The sequence below is a fragment of the Lottia gigantea genome (assembly GCF_000327385.1).
Source record: "Lottia gigantea unplaced genomic scaffold LOTGIsca_19, whole genome shotgun sequence".
Classification (NCBI taxonomy): Eukaryota; Metazoa; Mollusca; class Gastropoda; family Lottiidae; genus Lottia; species Lottia gigantea.
This window is the reverse complement of record NW_008708358.1, coordinates 996,372-1,014,134: the sequence shown is the minus strand read 5'-3', so window position 1 is coordinate 1,014,134 and position 17,763 is coordinate 996,372. Positions and strand designations below refer to the sequence as shown.

The window sequence follows — 17,763 nt, the reverse complement described above, 5'->3', positions numbered from 1 at the left end:
TTTTAAAAAATTACTCCTTTTTTTCTGTTCCTCCTACCCCCCCCCCCCCCCCCCCCCCCTGACCAAGCCCATCAGAACGAGACTGATTGCAAGACAATCTTCATGCAGGATATAACTTATATTTAGATTTATATATTAAAACGACCTTCATACACTAGATGTTGTATTTTCATATTTTTCTTACGTCTGTATTGATTTAATTATGGCATTTCCAATCTTCTACACTGTTTTTCGATTTTCAATGACAAATAGACTTCCAATTGTTTATGGACAGTTTCCACAATTAAAGTTAAAATGGCGACTTGGCGTGCCAGAAACATATAATTGTTGCATTCTCGTTCATTTTTTATTTTTGATTAGTCGATAATAGAGTTGAGTAGAAAGTTTGATATCGAGACCATTATTGCTTTCAAACAAAATAAAACTTTTATTGAAATCAATGGACTGTTATAATAATATGATCATTAATAAATGTTTTGTTAGACGTCTTGAAGTATTTTCTTGGAATCAACAGTCTTATTTCTACTTCATACTTTGACTCTTTTGTTTAGAATATGAAAAGTTTTAAGATATACTCTTATTCATATCTTATGCATAATTGTATTACATAGCGTTTAGGACAGTGCAAGTAGGGTCTCCGGGACAGATGAGGCCCGGGCTAATGGTGTAATGGTGTACGACGTTTATCGCATTCATCTCATCGTTCGATGTGATTAGCGACGTACACTTTTACTAAAGGAACATGACGTGTAAAGCGTCTGGCGGTAGATGACAAGATAACGTCCGCTTCCAGCTAAAACGATATCGCAGACTAGGAATGGCGTCTCGTCTAGGACAAATAAGAGGACCTGCGCACTGCAATTTTGAACGAAAATAAAGTATCTTTACAGTTGGGAATCGAGAAAGTGCATTAATGTCATTGTTTAGTACTCAACTATTCGTTCTCCTTCTTCAGTGTGGTTTATTATCATTTCATATGTAGAATAAAGCTATTTTATTAACGTTTCATTATTCGATTATATTTATGATTATATAATCATTATCTCTTTTTAATAGGCCATAATCTGTTTTCAATTGGGTCCAACGATTACATATACACATAAAGTAGTAATGTTGAGAATTTAAACCTGGGTGTATAATCAGTGTATTGTTCTAGAACGTCGAGATCGACACACCTATTAGCTATTGCATTCGAGCTCGGGTCTAAAAGCTTTATTGAATTGGAGCTTTCCTAATACTAATAAAAAAAATCCGTACAAGCAAGACAATTCCAAAAAAAAAAAACACAACCTATGACAAATTATTTCAATAGGCAAATCACAGCCAATCTATAGAGTTGTTATTATAAATTTGGTAACCTAGTTGCGTTATTTTCTTAAGACACAGCTATCATAGCAGGAATATGTGATATCGATATTATAGATTGACATGATTCGCACCAACGTTATCAAATACACACTTTATTTATACAGATTATAATATAATAATATATTATATATAATATTATAATAATTATAATTATAATCTGCACAAACAATATACAAATTTGTTCATGGTGACAAACAACTGTGGGAATACAGAGCAAGAACTTCGGAAATTGTACAGGATAACAAACTTACTTAGTTTGGAACCTTTATAGGACAAAGAACTTACTAAATTTGGAACCTTTATAGGACAAAGAACTTACTTAGTTTGGAACCTTTATAGGACAAAGAACTTACTTAGTTTGGAACCTTTATAGGACAAAGAACTTACTTAGTTTGGAACCTTTATAGGACGAAGAACTTACTTAGTTTGGAACCTTTATAGGACAAAGAACTTACTTAGTTTGGAACCTTTATAGGACAAAGAACTTACTTTGTTTGGAACCTTTATAGGACAAAGAACTTACTTAGTTTGAAACCTTTATAGGACGAAGAACCTACTTAGTTTGGAACCTTTATAGGACAAAGAACTTACTTAGTTTGGAACCTTTATAGGACAAAGAACTTACTTAGTTTTGAAATTTTTATCAACTTAGCAGCTTGGAATTTTCATTATGCGACGATTCCCTAGTTTGAAAATTTATGAACTTATAAGTTTGAAAAATTTATGAACTTACAAGTTTGGAAAATGTCGGATGTGATGAACCTGCTCAGTTTGTAAATTTTTATAAAAATACAACTTTGGAAATTCCCTAGGATAACGAATTTTCTTAAGTTTACAGGATTGGAAATTTTAGTAGTCGACTGAAGTTGTTAGTTCTGAAATGCGATGAACATTTAATAACTTATTTTTGGGGAAATTTTAGAAAGCAAGGAACTTATATTTCATATCATGTATACACAATTTAACTGATCAACATCAACAATATTTTTATTGTGCCTTTTGTAGCCTACATCGGTAGAGAGGTTTAAATACCCTTCGTTTTTCACATTTTACTAACTGGAACTGATAACAAACATGGGCAAAAAGATCTTGGCAAACTCTCAAACAGAACTATCATATTGGTTCTGTTTGACACTATTGTGTTTGTTTCCAAGTGTATGTGATTCTTTGAGATATGTCAATGCTCAGGCCACACCAATGCAAGATGCCTACTTGAATTCAACCCCCCTTCAAGTGCAATTCTCTTCGAAAGTGAAATGCGTTGAACTGTGCACTCAAAACATTCTTTGTATGTCCATAAATTACTTTGAAGATACAACTTGCCAACTTCTTCAAGATTTTCTGTGCAATGATAACAACATCTTGATTTCGCATACTGGTGCCCAATATTTTGATGTGGATTTTGGTCGAACAGAACAGGTAAATGTCGAACTTTTTTCATTAATAAAGGTAATTTTACGACATTTTCGATTTTATTATCAATTATTATTTTATTTAAGTATGTTTTATAGCCACAGACAAATTATTCTTAACACCTTGTTTCTTGGTGATAAATCAGTAACTTTAGAATCCATTGACGTTTACACTTTTACAGGTAACAACATTTTTGACGCCATCGGGACAAACTTTTAGGACAATAAGTCTGGCGTTAAATTCGGCTCATACTATCTTCAAGTTATGAATAAGAATATTCTCAATGTTATAAACTATTGTTTTACTGAATATTTTGCAGGAGTTAAATTATTTCAGAAACAAATTTGACTGTGTCTCTGCTAACAAGTGTTCACCGAAATGTAAAGGTAATTATGTACTATGTGGACAATTTTAATACAAATACAGGTAGATAATAATGACCACAATATTGAAGGCGCTTGGTTTATGCTACCGACAAGTGTTTACGACTTCCAACCCTCATCAGGAAAGCTAGTTTTAGAAACGGGAGTCAACTTTCCAAAATAGAACTTTAAGCATACCCTTGCACAATGATTCAAATACATGCATTCTACAGTAACAAGACTCTCAACTCATGTGATGGAGCTCATGTCATACAGCCAGCGAGTGTTACGGACAATCAACCCCTTGTCAGGACAGATAGATAATTATATAAAAGTTATATTTGCTTTCTCATCTCAATTTTGGTTAACCAGAATTCTTTTCAGAGTGCAAATTCTCTTATATTTAAATACACTTTAATGTCCATTTTGTTTTTTAGATTGTACTTTGGGGTCGACCTTCATAAATGTTGCAGCTGGGAGACTTTCTGGAAAAAACTTAGATGTAACTGGTTTCAGATCCATAGCTGAGTGCCAGCAAGATTGCTTAGATAATCCGAAATGTCGTGGAATTGAACATAGTACTTTCTGTTACTTGTCAGATTTGACCCGAGATATGGTCAATCCAGATGCATTTGTAGTCGGCAGCTATCATTATTCCGAGCGAATTTGTAATTAATTGTATAGTTTTCATGAAAAATAAATAAATACCAGTTTCGTTGCAAATTGTGTTTATTAGTTACCAATCAAACTGTGTTATGCAGGACCTGTTTGTAAATAACAACGACGAATAATGGGATTGCCACTAGAGCAATATGGCAGAATCTTTCACTATCTCACAATTTGTCATTGTTTTTCTTTTAAACAGCTCCTACAGAACATGATTTAATTAGTTAAAAATTACTTATATCGAACGCGACTGCTAAAGAAAACTTGTAAGATAACAATGGAAACGAACAATATAGGAAAGATATTTTAATTTTAATTAAACAGGTTTGTATTTGTCTTGAAGGAAAGTAGAACGTAATCTAAAGCTCCAACAATAAATAGATAAATAATATAACCCTAATTAGAAGCACGATGTCATTTGTTAAAGGAATACTACCTCTTAGACAGGACATAAATTTAAAGTCTCAAACTTTGTCAATAAGTGTATATATTCATCAGTTGAACTTATACCAGGTGTCATGACTTAAAAATAGAATCTCTATATAAGACGATCTATACATTTAACTAAATAATTGTTGAAAACGCTTCTAATCATGTAAGAAAATTACTTAGTTCTTTGGATTTATTGGATTCTGTTATCATATTTAGTGTTTATCAATCAAAAACACCATTTTTGTCACTGTAAGAGGTAGTATACCTTTAAATGTGCATGTCCAGTCGAGAAATCAGTGAAGGATGCGAGTCGCTATCAAACACTCAATAGCTATCACTTTATACAATGTAGTTTGAATTGATTATCAATATATAGATTTCTAGAAATTTATTAAACAAAACCCAATATTTATAGAGATTTCAATCAATTATTAGTAGGATTTGCTTACAAAATGAAGTGTCTATTGAATATGTAGTCCGGGACATGTCTGCCACGTTTCTTTATTCTCTGTGGTATTAAATTACATGAAACTTAACAATAGATCATCAGACTTGTAGAGTATATAAAATCTTAATTTTAAATAATAGCAGTTAAAACGAGATAGAAAGCTGTGAACCAAGGATCTATGTTAAAGTATTTTTTTTTATTTTCTTGTGGAACTTAATAAGGGCGAAGTTTAACGTTCATTTGGTGACTACTGTTTGTATCCTTATGGATAGTACATTTTACAAATCAATGTTAATTTAAGATATTAAATGTGCGTCAAAATAACCGATTTTCCAATGATCCTGAAGCAATGTTTATTGACTAATTTAAGAGACGATTCATAATAAAGACAGCCAACAAAGACTTTCAAACATTGATTATTTTATTTCAAACAAACATTAGTATAAATTCTTTAGATCATGGCGAGGAGAGCTCATCAAACCTCCCGTACAAAATTGTCGTATTGGTTCTGTTTGACATTGTTGAGTTTGTTTCCAAGTTTATGTGATTCTTTGAGATATGTCAATGCTCAGGCCATACCAATGCAAGATGCCTACCTGAATGCAGATCCAATACATGTACAATTTGTTCCTTCTCAAATCAAATGCGTTGCACTATGTTCTACGGATCCAATGTGTCTGTCTATAAATTACTTTGAAGATAAAACTTGTCAACTGCTGAAGGATTTTTTATGTGAAAATAAGAAGAATTTGGTGTCGAAACCGGGCGCAAAATATTTTGATGTAGATTTCTTAAGAACTCCACAGGTATGTATAATAAATTCTTTTGATAAAATTAGCATAAGATCGAAGTAGAGCCAGGCCCATAGCCAGATTATTGACAATTAATGCATGAATCAAACAAAACATGTGTTGTGTCGCTTGTTCTGAAAAATAAAGTATTGTTTTCAATTTTCGAGCGGGTTACTCAACTTTTAACTATAGGTAGAATGCAGTTAGTGGTTTTACGTAAAATTAACAAACAAGACAATTGATAAAATTTGCTTTTATCACAAAACGGTCTCTTAATCAGAAATTCAAGACATCAACCTCGCAAAGTAAAATTTTGTCTTATTGGTATTGGTATTAAGTATTTGTTTTTATTTACATATATTTCACATTTATTTCCCTGTCGATCAAAGTTTTATTTCATGAGCTAATTTGTCAAGATATAATATTATAACATGAGGTGAGGTTAACGAATCAGCTCTTTCATGTTAATTATAACCATCAATCAGGATTCAATTTAAGCTGTATCGCATCGAAGTTTGCCATTCAAAATGACTCTTTCTGCGATTCAATATTTCCTTTGATAAGCCAAGATAAAAATTGATCACGACGATCTGCAAATCAATTCAAATTTGATGGTTTACTACTGGAACTTTTTCAATAGCTACCGATTTTTAAAGAAATGCTAATCCAAATTTTAAAATTAATTAGCCACAACTAAAATTTTAAAATTAATTAGCCACAACTAAAATTTGGTGTGATAAATTGCTAATAAAATTTTGCAATCTGAATAAAACCCTGCAGTTAATGGTCCTTTGGAACATTTGATGCCGCGCCTTGAGTGACTCAATATCAAATTAAGGGAATTCACAGAACTAATAACATTTTTACTCGGTTCATTAAGGGAGAAAGTCTGTTCTTTTTTAAAGTAAGATGAAAAATTTCGGTGCTCAAATCATCTCAAGTATTTAAAACAATCATCTAGAATTAAAAAATAACGACGTGGGAAAAGCGCCTTGTTGTTCGGGTGGAACAACAAACAATGCACGTTAAAGATCCCTTGACTGTTGGAAATCGAAGAAGAGTAGGATAATGTCGTTGTTCCTGCAATATTTCCCGCATTGCACACTGTATGATGTTGCCTATCCACAATAACCCGAACAGATGCAGAAAAGTTGGTCGCAAAATGTCATTTCATAAATAAATAACGGGAATAATTGCCGTCGTTTGATGAAACGGCAAAAGGGTAACGAATGATCGACAGAGGTTCCCTTTCATTCAATATTTTTCCAGATCTTATATCTTTGTTGTTTTGACGAAATAACCTTGTCGCCAAAGTAACAGAATTATGCACCTCCGGAAATTGGGTACCCCCCTGCCTCAATCCCAATCAGTTAGGACACTTTGCTTCAGTCATATATCTATTACATGTACAATTATCGGGACAACGTACCACAGGTGGCGTCAACGTACCGTACTCAGCTTTTCAATTTCTTTCATGAATTTTTACTTTTTTACTTCAGGAACTACACTATTACACCGCCCATTCTAATTGCATCAGTCTAAACCGATGTTCACCGAAATGCAAGGGTGAGATCATTGTTCCTTTAAGATGAGGACACACGAACGGTCTTGCTCGAAGATTTTTTTCGCCGACTAGAGTCTTGTCAAGAGTTTCACCGACCGCACGGGAACACGAGGAGAAAAAATTCTCCGGTCAGTCGTTTTCCATCATGTCGATAATCACGTGCAGATCATGCAATTGAAATGAAAATGAATCCGAGTTGACGACAATACTATTGGAGACAATTATCAAACTTATATAAATCCTGTTGGGACACGATAATCTTGGCCACACGCGAGATGTTACTGAAAACTCTTATCGGCGACAAAAATCTCCGACCAAAACCACTCCTGTGCCAGCACCTTTAGCAACGGTAGTATATTTCACAGTCCCATATTCTCGTCATTAATTGTGATTGGTTGAGTTAACTTCTCAACCCTATTCCAAATCGATTCATTATAATTCTGGTTGATTCATGAATCCTAATTGAGATCCTCGATCATGATCGCCATTATGACTCGGGTATATCAGTCTGACAGGGAGTCGTGTATCTCATTTCTGTAGTTTAAATGACAATAAGCATTCGTTTTTAATTTCAGACTGTACTTTGGGCTCGACGTATACAAATATTGCTGTTGGGAGAATTAATGGAAATAACATAAATGTAGCTCCCTTTAAAAGCTTGACCGATTGCGAACAACTCTGTTTAGCTAATCCAGAATGCCGTGCATTTGAACATGAGAGCATATTCTGCTTTCTATCAGCCCTCACTAGAGATATGATGAACCCAGACGCTTTCGAAGTGTCGCCTTACCACTATGCCGAAAGAATATGCACTTAAAGCGATTAAAAGGCAATAAAACAAGATATGACATCATTTTTTTTATATAATTTGGATCAAAAACTGGAATATAATTATAAAATAAAATTTTGATTTATAATTATATTCCAGATTTTTAATTCAAAATTGAAAAAATAAATGTTGTCGTCTACGAACCACCGTATTTGTACGATATTTAGAAGCGGAGAGCTCATAAATATAACAAACACGAAAAAGGGGAATATATTATGGTATAGCACACTTCTTTAATAACAAAGTACATAGTGTCTTAACAGAATTTGCACGTGACGTCATCAGGTGAAATGATATAATCTAATGACCTGTAAATTGTGTTGAAACGTTACGTACTTTGTTATTAAAGTAGTGTTATAGGCTTACCATAATATATTCCCCTGTGTTTGTTGATAAAGATCATATCATAATTAGTTAGTAATTATGTTGATTATTGCACTAATTATATATCAATTGTTGTCCGAATCGTATTCAGCATCGTGTCTAGACCAATACTCCGTGTATTCGCTTCTTCTATGTTTTTACTGTATCGATAATCCTGCACCGCACACCGTACCTGATCTATTTGCAGACTTATTGTAACTATATTACATGTTCCGACATTGCACACACTTAATATGTAAGTTGTGTCGAAACGTTGCATAAAACTTTAATCAGTGAATGAAATGAAAAGTACCAAATTGAAGAGATTAAATTGATGTATGGCGTTTGTATTTTTTTAATGTACACCAGATTAAATGAAGAGGGGGGTTAACATGAAAATATATATTGTTTCTGGATATATTTCGTCTCCATTGTAATCTAATAAGTTTTATACAACAGTCCGTTCTAATGACGTTATTTTTAACCAATCAAAGTGTATCAATTCAAGGAGCATACTACTAAGTGTACACTGTACATTCTCGTGCAAATTCTATTTTCATTGATTTCTATTAAAGTGTTTACAAAAAAATGTATCGTTCAGGTTTTGTTCCAATAAAATGTTCAGGTTTTTTTCCATTGTTTACTGTAGGCTATTTTACTATTGTACTACAGTCATGTATACACCAAATACCCACTGTTTCTTTTGTCTCTTTATTAAAAAGTTCCACATCTTAGATGTTTTTTATGGCTTTGTAGATATTATTTCTATGATAAGGTTAACATATATTTGTCTGTTGCTTTCATCCATCCACGACTTACAACCTACTCGACCATCTATGTCTTGGATGACCAACGTGATATGTTTATTTTCTTCTTTTAAGATATATCCTCATATTTTCACAATATCACAATTCAATGCGGTAATAATTTTATCATTAAAATTTATATTTATTTTTTACCAAATCCATTTACACACTGTAATAAAATATTGTTTATCTGTTTACCTGTTCTTCTGTCTGCTGTAAAATGCTTCTTGACCTCCTGATTTTAGTTAAAACTTACACAATCGACTGCGCATGCGGGTACGAGACAATAGAATATGTACTATTTTAACAGTTTTGGGAATGATTTTGTTTGTTTGATAAGAAATTTATTGTTGGTTGGTCAATCTTGAGTTCAGGATTTGGATATTATTGATAAAAACTTGGAGTGAATTTTGATTTAATGTTTTTCCAGGCTGAGTTGAGATTAGATTTAAAGTTGTTTATGGAGGTTGAGTTTACAACATACTCTGGTAGGGCGTTACAGTCATTGACTTCTCTAATGGCGAAGGAGTTCTTTCTTACGTCTAATATTGTTCGCTGCTTTCCTAGTTTCTTACTGTTACCTCTGGTTCTTGTGTTTGAAGTTAGTGTTAATAGTCTGTTGTTGGATAGTTCGTCTTTTCCACTGAGGAATCTGTATACTTGGATCATGTCCGTTCTTTGTCTCCCATACTCAAGAGTTGGTAAGCCTAGAAACTTTAGCCTTTCAGGATATGGTAGATGTCTCATAGTTGTTATTACTTTGGTGGCTCGACGTTGGGTGTTTTCAATTGCTCAATATGCTTTTTCAGGGTTGGGTACCATACTGATACAGCATTTTCTAGGTGCGGTCGAATCAGTGATTTAAAGATCGGTAGAAACATTTCCTTTTCAAGATGTGTTTAACTATTAAAATTAACAAATCATTAAGCTACATATATATTATATTGACAGTACCAAAGTTAGTTTAAAATGTCTGATTTTATTTCTAACAATTACTGTAAAATAATATTGCATCGTTTCATCGATGGTTCTTTATCAAGCATAATATTCTTTTAAGTTTTTTTTTTATCATAATGCAGACATTTTTCGGATTATTAGCATGAATGCGGAAAAACGTCTTTGGTAGTCGAGACAAGAATGGCGGCAAATTGGATATAGTAGATATATCACTTAAGTATTTTGTTAGTTTTTCAAATTTGAAATAATTAATAGATATCGATTGGTTTTATCTCGATTGTAACTAATTGACTGAAGCTGCTGGCATGTGTTTCAGATAAAAAAATCTTCATCAGGACAGCTTTATTTGAAATGGGAGTTTTATTCAAAATAATTTAGACATTTCGGATTATTAACATGAATGTGGAAAAGCGTCTTGGCTAGTCGAGACTAGAATGGCGGCAAATACTGTCAAAATTATGTTTTCAGAAGAAGTATGTGTTATAATATAGATCTATGTGGATATTGTGACTTTAGTTTGCTAAGCATTTGACGTGTAATTGTTGACAGAGTTTCTGCTTGAACAGATATATCCTTTTGTATGTAATAATGGCAGATAAGGAAAAACAACCAAGTGAAAACGGCCAAACGAAGAGTCAAGAAAATGGTGAGGTCTTAGACTTGGATTTAGAAGATGCAGAAACCATTATAAAAGTTCATTCATCAAATCTTAAAGGAAGAAAGAAATACACTTTAAATGAAGATATAAGAATATTGACATATATTGCCACTAAGAATCAGTGGACTAATGTTACTGGGACAATACTATGGGATGTCATGGAACGATCGAAAGTTACTGATCATTCATGGCAATCAATGAAATGTCGTTACTTAAAATATATCCTACCTGCCATTGACAATTATGATATACCTAATTCATGGAAATCATTATTAACAGGAGACACTAGCAAAGCTTTGAGTGATATTAGCTCTCCCACAGCTGTGTTTAAAACTAATAACAATAATCAATCAAAGGAAGGAAACTCTAACTTTGGTTTGTTTGGAAATCACCCCCCACCATTAAAGAAGAAGAGGTCATCAAATGTTGAAAATGTTATAGAAAAAACAATTAGTTCCTCACCGAGAAAACTCTCAGACCCAAACTGTAGTGCAATAACGTCATCCACCGTTACACCGTCACCACCAAAATCCCCATTAACTAACCCAACTTCCACTCCAAAGCATGAAGATGCTTGTTCAAAGTTTGTGAATATTGCAATGAATTTAGAAGATCAGATTGAGGAATATGATTCACGAGAAATGAGTGAAGATATTTTAGAGCCAAATAAAAGTGTTGATGTCTCCATGGCGGGCAGGTTGTCTTCGGGGTCAGAAGACGAATTTGATATCAACTTGATGAAAATGGCAGCTGAAAATAAAAGTGAAAATTTATCAGTTGAAGTTGAGGGTAAGAAGAATTCACTGATTTCTGATAATGATAGTGCTGGTATCAATGTTTTGTCACAACCTGAAGAAACTATACAAAGTGAATCATGTTTGCAAGACCAAAAAAACAATTTAGAAACATCAGATGTGATATGTTGTGATGATGAATTTGATCAAAATTTAATTGAAAAGGCCAAAGAAGGGTGCAAGCCTACCTGCTTAGATTCACTCAGTTCGAGGGGGGAAACTGAATCTCCTGTAGAAAGAACTACTAAAAGACATACTAAAGGATCCTCCCTGCGTGATTTTGTTGCTAATGACACAAGTGAACTCTCAACAGATGAAACTGAAGAATCCACAACTAATGATCTGACCAAAGTTGTTGAAGAATTTCAAAATAAATATGGTATTAACAAAGCACAAATTATCAGTGTTCTGTGGTATTTTAGTGGTAATGTTAAAAATGCTATGCAATGGATTGAGTTTGGTTCAGATTTAAGTAATTTACAACCTTGGTGTAAGGGAGATGACTCTTTATTAACAAGTACAAATGAAAGGGATATAAACTATTTAAAAGAAAAGTACACCGCTGAAAATATTGCAGAGAGAAATTTATTCTTTGAAGAGTTTTAACTTTAAAATTTTGTCATATATTTTTTTTAACACAAAGTGATACTAGGTTTTAGTTTAATGACATCTGTACAGGTACTTAATTTTATTTTTTATTAAGAATTGATCACGGAACAAGTTTTAAATACTTAAGATTAGTTAATGATAATGTTTCTGATTGTATTCCCAAGATTTGTTAAGTTATGCCCTTATGAAAATGTGTATGTTTAGTTTTGTTGCCTATGTTCTGTAGTTAATTATGTCCACTGCCTTCAAAAAGTGTCTCAGTGCCATTTAGTAATTGGGATGATTACTGATTTGGATCAATGAGACTTTATTTTATTGACCATATTATATCTTGATTGGCAAGCAATGTTTGTTACCTATGTTTTGCAATAAGAACTTTTATGTTAATTATCATACATGTTATTTTACTTATGTTATGTTTTCAAATCCCTTTAGGGGACACCTTATTAATTAAAGGTTTTTTAATTCTGTGAAACCTCTCAATGAAATGTTAGGGCCTACTTTACCAAGTTGCTGCATTCCGTGTTACAAGAAAAGTGGCTATTACAGTCAAGGTATAAGACGAAGTACTAGCTCGATATTGTGGAGATGAGCTGCAGGCTCTTTTCCTGATTAATAAACTTGGACTTGGATAAAGTCACCAGCCCTACCTAAGGTGATGGCAAACAGCATAATTACCTCTTGTCCTAGATCACCCGTTCCAGCGCCAACGTCCACGATCCTTACACCACTTCTCTTACTAACGGGAAATAATTTCCCTACAGCCTCGCCTACAACTTCAGGCCCGCGATATCTAATTTTTTTAAAAAGGTAAAAAATCTGAATACATGTAGCTATGGCATTTTCACTATTCAAGACCATGGAGGTAACAAAGGGGTTAAAATTCGAAATGGCTACAAAATACAAACTGTTTAAATTCAATTTTAGTCAAATACCTATGCCTACCAAGTTTTAGGCCTATATACATTACTATTTGGCAAGTTCTATATATTTGTAACTTGGAAATTTTTTATATTTCTTCAATAAATGAATCAGCTTATAGTGAAGTATCGGTCAGAAAGTGATCTAAAAATTTCTCCTTACCTGTGCATATTGACCAGAAGCAGCCCATTCGACCATTCTGGCCACTAGTTCATCTTCATTTAATTTACGTTTCTCTTCAAATTCATTGGTAATGGTAAATGCTTCACTCATACTTGAAGTTCTTTCTGGAGTTCTAAACTGGACAATGTAGGCTACGTAAGCGCCGATTCACTTTATATAGCCTACATTTTCAGACAGCTTAATAACCAATACTTTTGCATTAATGGATTATTTTTCGCCATGCTTTAAGTATTTTTGCCTACCTCTCTGGTTGACTGATTGCAGGCGTTCATTAAAGTACATTATTGTTTAATAAAGCAGATAAAAGATTTAATCAATTGTTATTAGGCCTACAGTTTCTAAATTAACAGTATTATTAAAATTCATATCATATCTTAGGGTTTTTTAACATATCGCCACTTCATAAATCCAATTGCCTCAGGATAATAAAGGTGCTCTAATGCACATGGGACCATGGTTTAGGGGGAGGGGGGGCAAGTGTAACTCCACTTCGTACAATAAATAATAGCTACTAGTCTCGATTAGAATTCACACCCAAATATCATAATTATAAAATATACGGCGAAACGGGGATGGGGGAAATGGGAAAATGAAAAACAAGAGACAAAATAAGGAAAGGGTGTATAGCAAAAGGAGTGATGTTTGAAATGGGCGAAATGGTTGGGACGATATGGGAAAAGGATGTAATAGAGAAGGGGCGAAATGGGATCCAAATTTTGTACGTATTTCCGAACTCGCGTCTTACACTACCTCTTCATTAATGGCGAGTTCCGGATGAACCAAACGTTTGCTCAAAAAATATCGAAAAGGGTGTTATCCGACTTTACGGTTACGAAAAAGGTCGCTGAAGGTAATGATTTAATGCAATTTAATTAAAATATTTGCACGTGTTTGCATTTTGAGCTGCAGTTGGACAAATATTTGCTGTCTTTTACAAATTCACACCACACACACTCACAGTACACACCAGTTTTTACTATAACTCTATCATTGGACTCTATCATTGGGTTCATCGATTGTGATAGTAATAAAAAACGATTACAAAATCATTTTTTAGTTGTTAATTGGAACAATAGGAATAATCACAGCCTGTTTTATCGCAAATAAATGTCATTTTAGTTGAACTGCTGAAAGCAAAATGAGTTTTGGAGGAAATAAACCGTCCAGTTCTGGATTTGAATTTAAAAAGTTTGAATCTGCTGAAGAGGTAGAAGAAAAGAAGAAGAAAAGGCAAGAAGAATGGGAAAAAGTTCGGAGACCTGATCAGCCTCTAGGTAATGATTATTTGTTATTTATAGGGGGATTTAAATCATCAACACTTAGTTATCCAGACCTACAAACTTTTCTTTCAGCTGTCTTCTTTCTACTCAGAATTATGCTAAGCCATAATAATGTAACATGCTTCCAATAACAGTACTAAAAGTTTAATTCTGCTTATTCCAGAATGCCCTGAGGAAGATACAAGAACACTTTTTGAACAGCTTGAAGAACAAAAACAAGCCAAAGAAATGGAATGGGAAGAGGCACATAAACTGAGTGAGTACAGTTCTTTTGATGATGATAATCATTGGTTTGTCGGTTTTCATAATTACTTGATGGTTGTATGGTTATGTGAGTTTCTTTTATCTCTTCTATACTTTCAGAAAATTCTATAAAAGGTTTAGATGAAGAGGAGGTTGATTTTTTAGAAGAAGTTTCAGATCGACAAATACAGCTTGAAAAAGCCATTAGATCTGAAGAAAAAACTGTCTTAAATGAACTGAAAATATCCTTTAAGAATATTTACCTTGCAAGTCAAAGAGTCAATGCATTTTAAGTGTGTATGTGCCTATTTACGTCATACAGGAATATTGTGATATGGCACAGATTAAACTGAATGTTATGGTGAAAACAGTTTGAATTTGCGACCATTTTTTAAAATGAAAGGAGACTAGATTATCTTAACAGTTCTTGTTATTTTTAGGCCAAAGCATAAATATATTGTTATAATTAACAAAATTTCAAAAAAATTTCTTATAAGGAAATATGGTCCTTTTCTCCCTATATAGACTTATTTTTTTGGGTTTCCTTAACATATCTTTACAATGCTTCAGCTTCAGTGTTGACTGAGACTGACAAAGAAAAAAGACTCGATAAGCCTTCATCATCTAAATCACAACCTATAGCTTCCAGTAAAAAATCACAACAAGCCCTGTTAGCTGGGGCTGTGAAACGAAAAAGGTACATTATTAAGATTGTACATGCTACATCTATTATAATTTGGTACACCTATTAAAACATATGTTTCTAATTGTCAAACTTCAGTAGGGATGCAGGCTGAAACAGGTCAGTTGTCTGAAGATCGCATAGTGTTTAACTCTGAGTAACATAATTTGGTATCATAGTAATTAAAAACATATTAATTTGGGGTTAAAAAAGGGTTGAGTTATTTTTTTTTGTGGAATGAAATTATAGCATGATGACTCTGCTTTAAAGTCTGCATTTAAATGATGCAAGTTCTTTCAAAATTGTTTTATAATTCTTCCAGTACCGATGATCATGGTGATTCAAAGCCGGCAAAAGTGGATTCAGGTACAGTAATTCTTGGGGTTTTTGTTGGATATTTTAGTGTTAAGAGTGAAGAAGTTTGCTGGCACTGACGAATTTTAGTAATAGATAAATATTATGAATTTATATGTTCAGTACAGTAAAGTCAATTATACTTAATTATGGCATATATTGTGATTTTTTTTCAAGATAAAATCATCTGCATAATCTTTACAGTTCATTACTTTCAAACAGACCATATATTTTACTGATGTATTATGTGATATCTACTTTATAATGACCTGGTTCTATATATTGTTTTCTTTTGCAATCTTTAGAGGCAGACAACAATGGAACTGTACAGTCAACTGTTCAAACAGCTAAAGTAATTGGTATTTTACCAGGCATTGGATTTTATGATGATCATAGCAGTGACTCGGACTCTACTTCTAGTGATTCTTCTATTGAATTATCTCGTCCTATTAAAATTAAGAAAGTGGTAGTACAACAGGCTGATGGATGAGTTTCATTGCTTATGTTTCACTCGTTCATTGTTCACTTCAACATAAGTTGCATTTAGACTTTTTGGATCAACTCTGCAGTCCAGTGTTTGTGTGGAATTTATTTCAAGAAACCTTACAGAATTTTCTATATATCCTAGCAATACAATTGTTTGCATTTGATGGGACCTATAGATATACATATATTCTTAACTTTAGTTTGTTTCGTTCCATTTATTTCATTGTACCAAGTCAACTTAACTTCTGTGGCTGTTTATTTAGATAATTGGGGACAATCCTCAATGAAGTAGAAAAAAAAAATGCTGACTGCATATTGGCCAACATCTATCAAAAGTTAAATTATAAGAATTGTCATAAAATTTATCTGATAAAAATGTTTGATTCAAAAAAGTTCCACAAGTGGGCATGTTATAACTACTTCATAATGCATTGTTAACATCTTCATTTTTCATTGTTATATTTTACATTGTAAATAAAACTGTTATCATACTGAGCTTTGCTATCTATTCATGAAGCTATTGTATAATGTAAGCTAGGGGTATAAGAGAAAATGTTGTTTTATTCTGATGTGAAGGGACAGAAAACAGGATGCTGCAGGCTTTCCCATTTCAAATCATTAGATATATTCATCAGTGATGAAAGGACGAATTGGAATTATGGAATAAGTATAATTATTCCAAAAAGACGTAAGCTTTATGAATTTTCCAAGAAGGATAAAGAAGCCATGAACCAATTTATTTCATAATTACAATGTGAATGAAATGTCAACTATTTACATTGAAATGTACAAATGATTACATAGATTTATTAGAGGACCAAATCATTAATACTGATAATTATGCAAAAATAAATTTGATACACAAAAATATTTCATATGCTCTGCTGAGCTGACTCATATTTACCAGTTACTTTAGTCTTCACTTGTAGCCTTTTTAACCATGGGAGTAAATAAACAATATATGTAAATGTACACAAGTCTTTTAGACAATATGAAGAATTTTACAAAAAAATATTTCAAGTTTACATTGGCCACTCTTGAGTAATGTACCGATAAGTCACATATCCTCAACAGATTTAGCCAATTAAGTTTATGGAAAATTATATATTTTTTTCAGAGAAAATTGTTATGTAACAAAAAATCTACAACATATAAAAGGAATTGGACATGAAATACAAGAAATGGTTATTTACAAATACAAACTAATCATTTACACGTGTAAAGTGGTGATTAAAAGAGATTGAATGAATGACTTTAAGTGTTTTGTAAGCATTTGGTAACAGAATACTTCACTTCAGAAATTCTGAACTACCACACTGTAAACTGATAGAAATGATTACAAAACAACTAAAAATCCTTTCTTCAATCCCATAAAGCGATATTCATGGAATATGTTATATTATCAATTCATAATCTCACAATATATATACATCACATATTTCTCATTGGAATTTAAATAAACTTATAATTGAGATTCATCATATATATAAAATATTTACAGCTAACCCTTGAATATCAAGGAATTTATCTCCAAATGTCATGAAAAAGTCAACT

At 32.7% G+C, this 17,763-nt stretch overlaps 3 protein-coding genes across 3 annotated transcripts; all 3 read left to right on the top strand.

Annotated features, from left to right (window-relative positions):
* Positions 1-5,147: 5,147 nt before the first annotated feature.
* LOTGIDRAFT_159062 (hypothetical protein) lies at positions 5,148-7,861 on the top strand (the record flags this gene model as incomplete). Its single annotated transcript, XM_009052723.1, has 3 exons — positions 5,148-5,495; positions 6,980-7,046; positions 7,620-7,861. The coding sequence occupies 3 exons, from the start codon at positions 5,148-5,150 to the stop codon at positions 7,859-7,861; spliced, it is 657 nt and encodes a 218-aa protein (XP_009050971.1).
* Positions 7,862-10,587: 2,726 nt separating this feature from the next.
* On the top strand, positions 10,588-12,057 carry LOTGIDRAFT_159061 (hypothetical protein; the record flags this gene model as incomplete). The annotated part of the gene is made up of 1 exon (XM_009052722.1): positions 10,588-12,057. One exon carries the CDS (start codon positions 10,588-10,590, stop codon positions 12,055-12,057), a length of 1,470 nt encoding a protein of 489 aa, XP_009050970.1.
* A 1,870-nt stretch (positions 12,058-13,927) lies between these two features.
* Positions 13,928-16,703, top strand: LOTGIDRAFT_231362 (hypothetical protein). Its single transcript, XM_009052721.1, has 7 exons — positions 13,928-14,014; positions 14,284-14,438; positions 14,608-14,700; positions 14,808-14,957; positions 15,258-15,384; positions 15,692-15,735; positions 16,029-16,703. Exons 2-7 carry the CDS (start codon positions 14,303-14,305, stop codon positions 16,211-16,213), a joined length of 735 nt encoding a protein of 244 aa, XP_009050969.1. The 5' UTR covers positions 13,928-14,014; positions 14,284-14,302; the 3' UTR covers positions 16,214-16,703.
* The last annotated feature ends 1,060 nt before the right edge of the window (positions 16,704-17,763 follow it).

Excerpts from the sequence above, each read along its gene's own strand:
- LOTGIDRAFT_231362 (XM_009052721.1), top strand. The coding sequence starts at position 14,303 with ATGAGTTTTGGAGGAAATAAACCGTCCAGTTCTGGATTTGAATTTAAA. Across the intron at positions 14,439-14,607 it reads GAGACCTGATCAGCCTCTAG|AATGCCCTGAGGAAGATACA; the intron begins GTAATGATTATT and ends TGCTTATTCCAG. Across the intron at positions 15,385-15,691 it reads GGGGCTGTGAAACGAAAAAG|TACCGATGATCATGGTGATT; the intron begins GTACATTATTAA and ends TAATTCTTCCAG.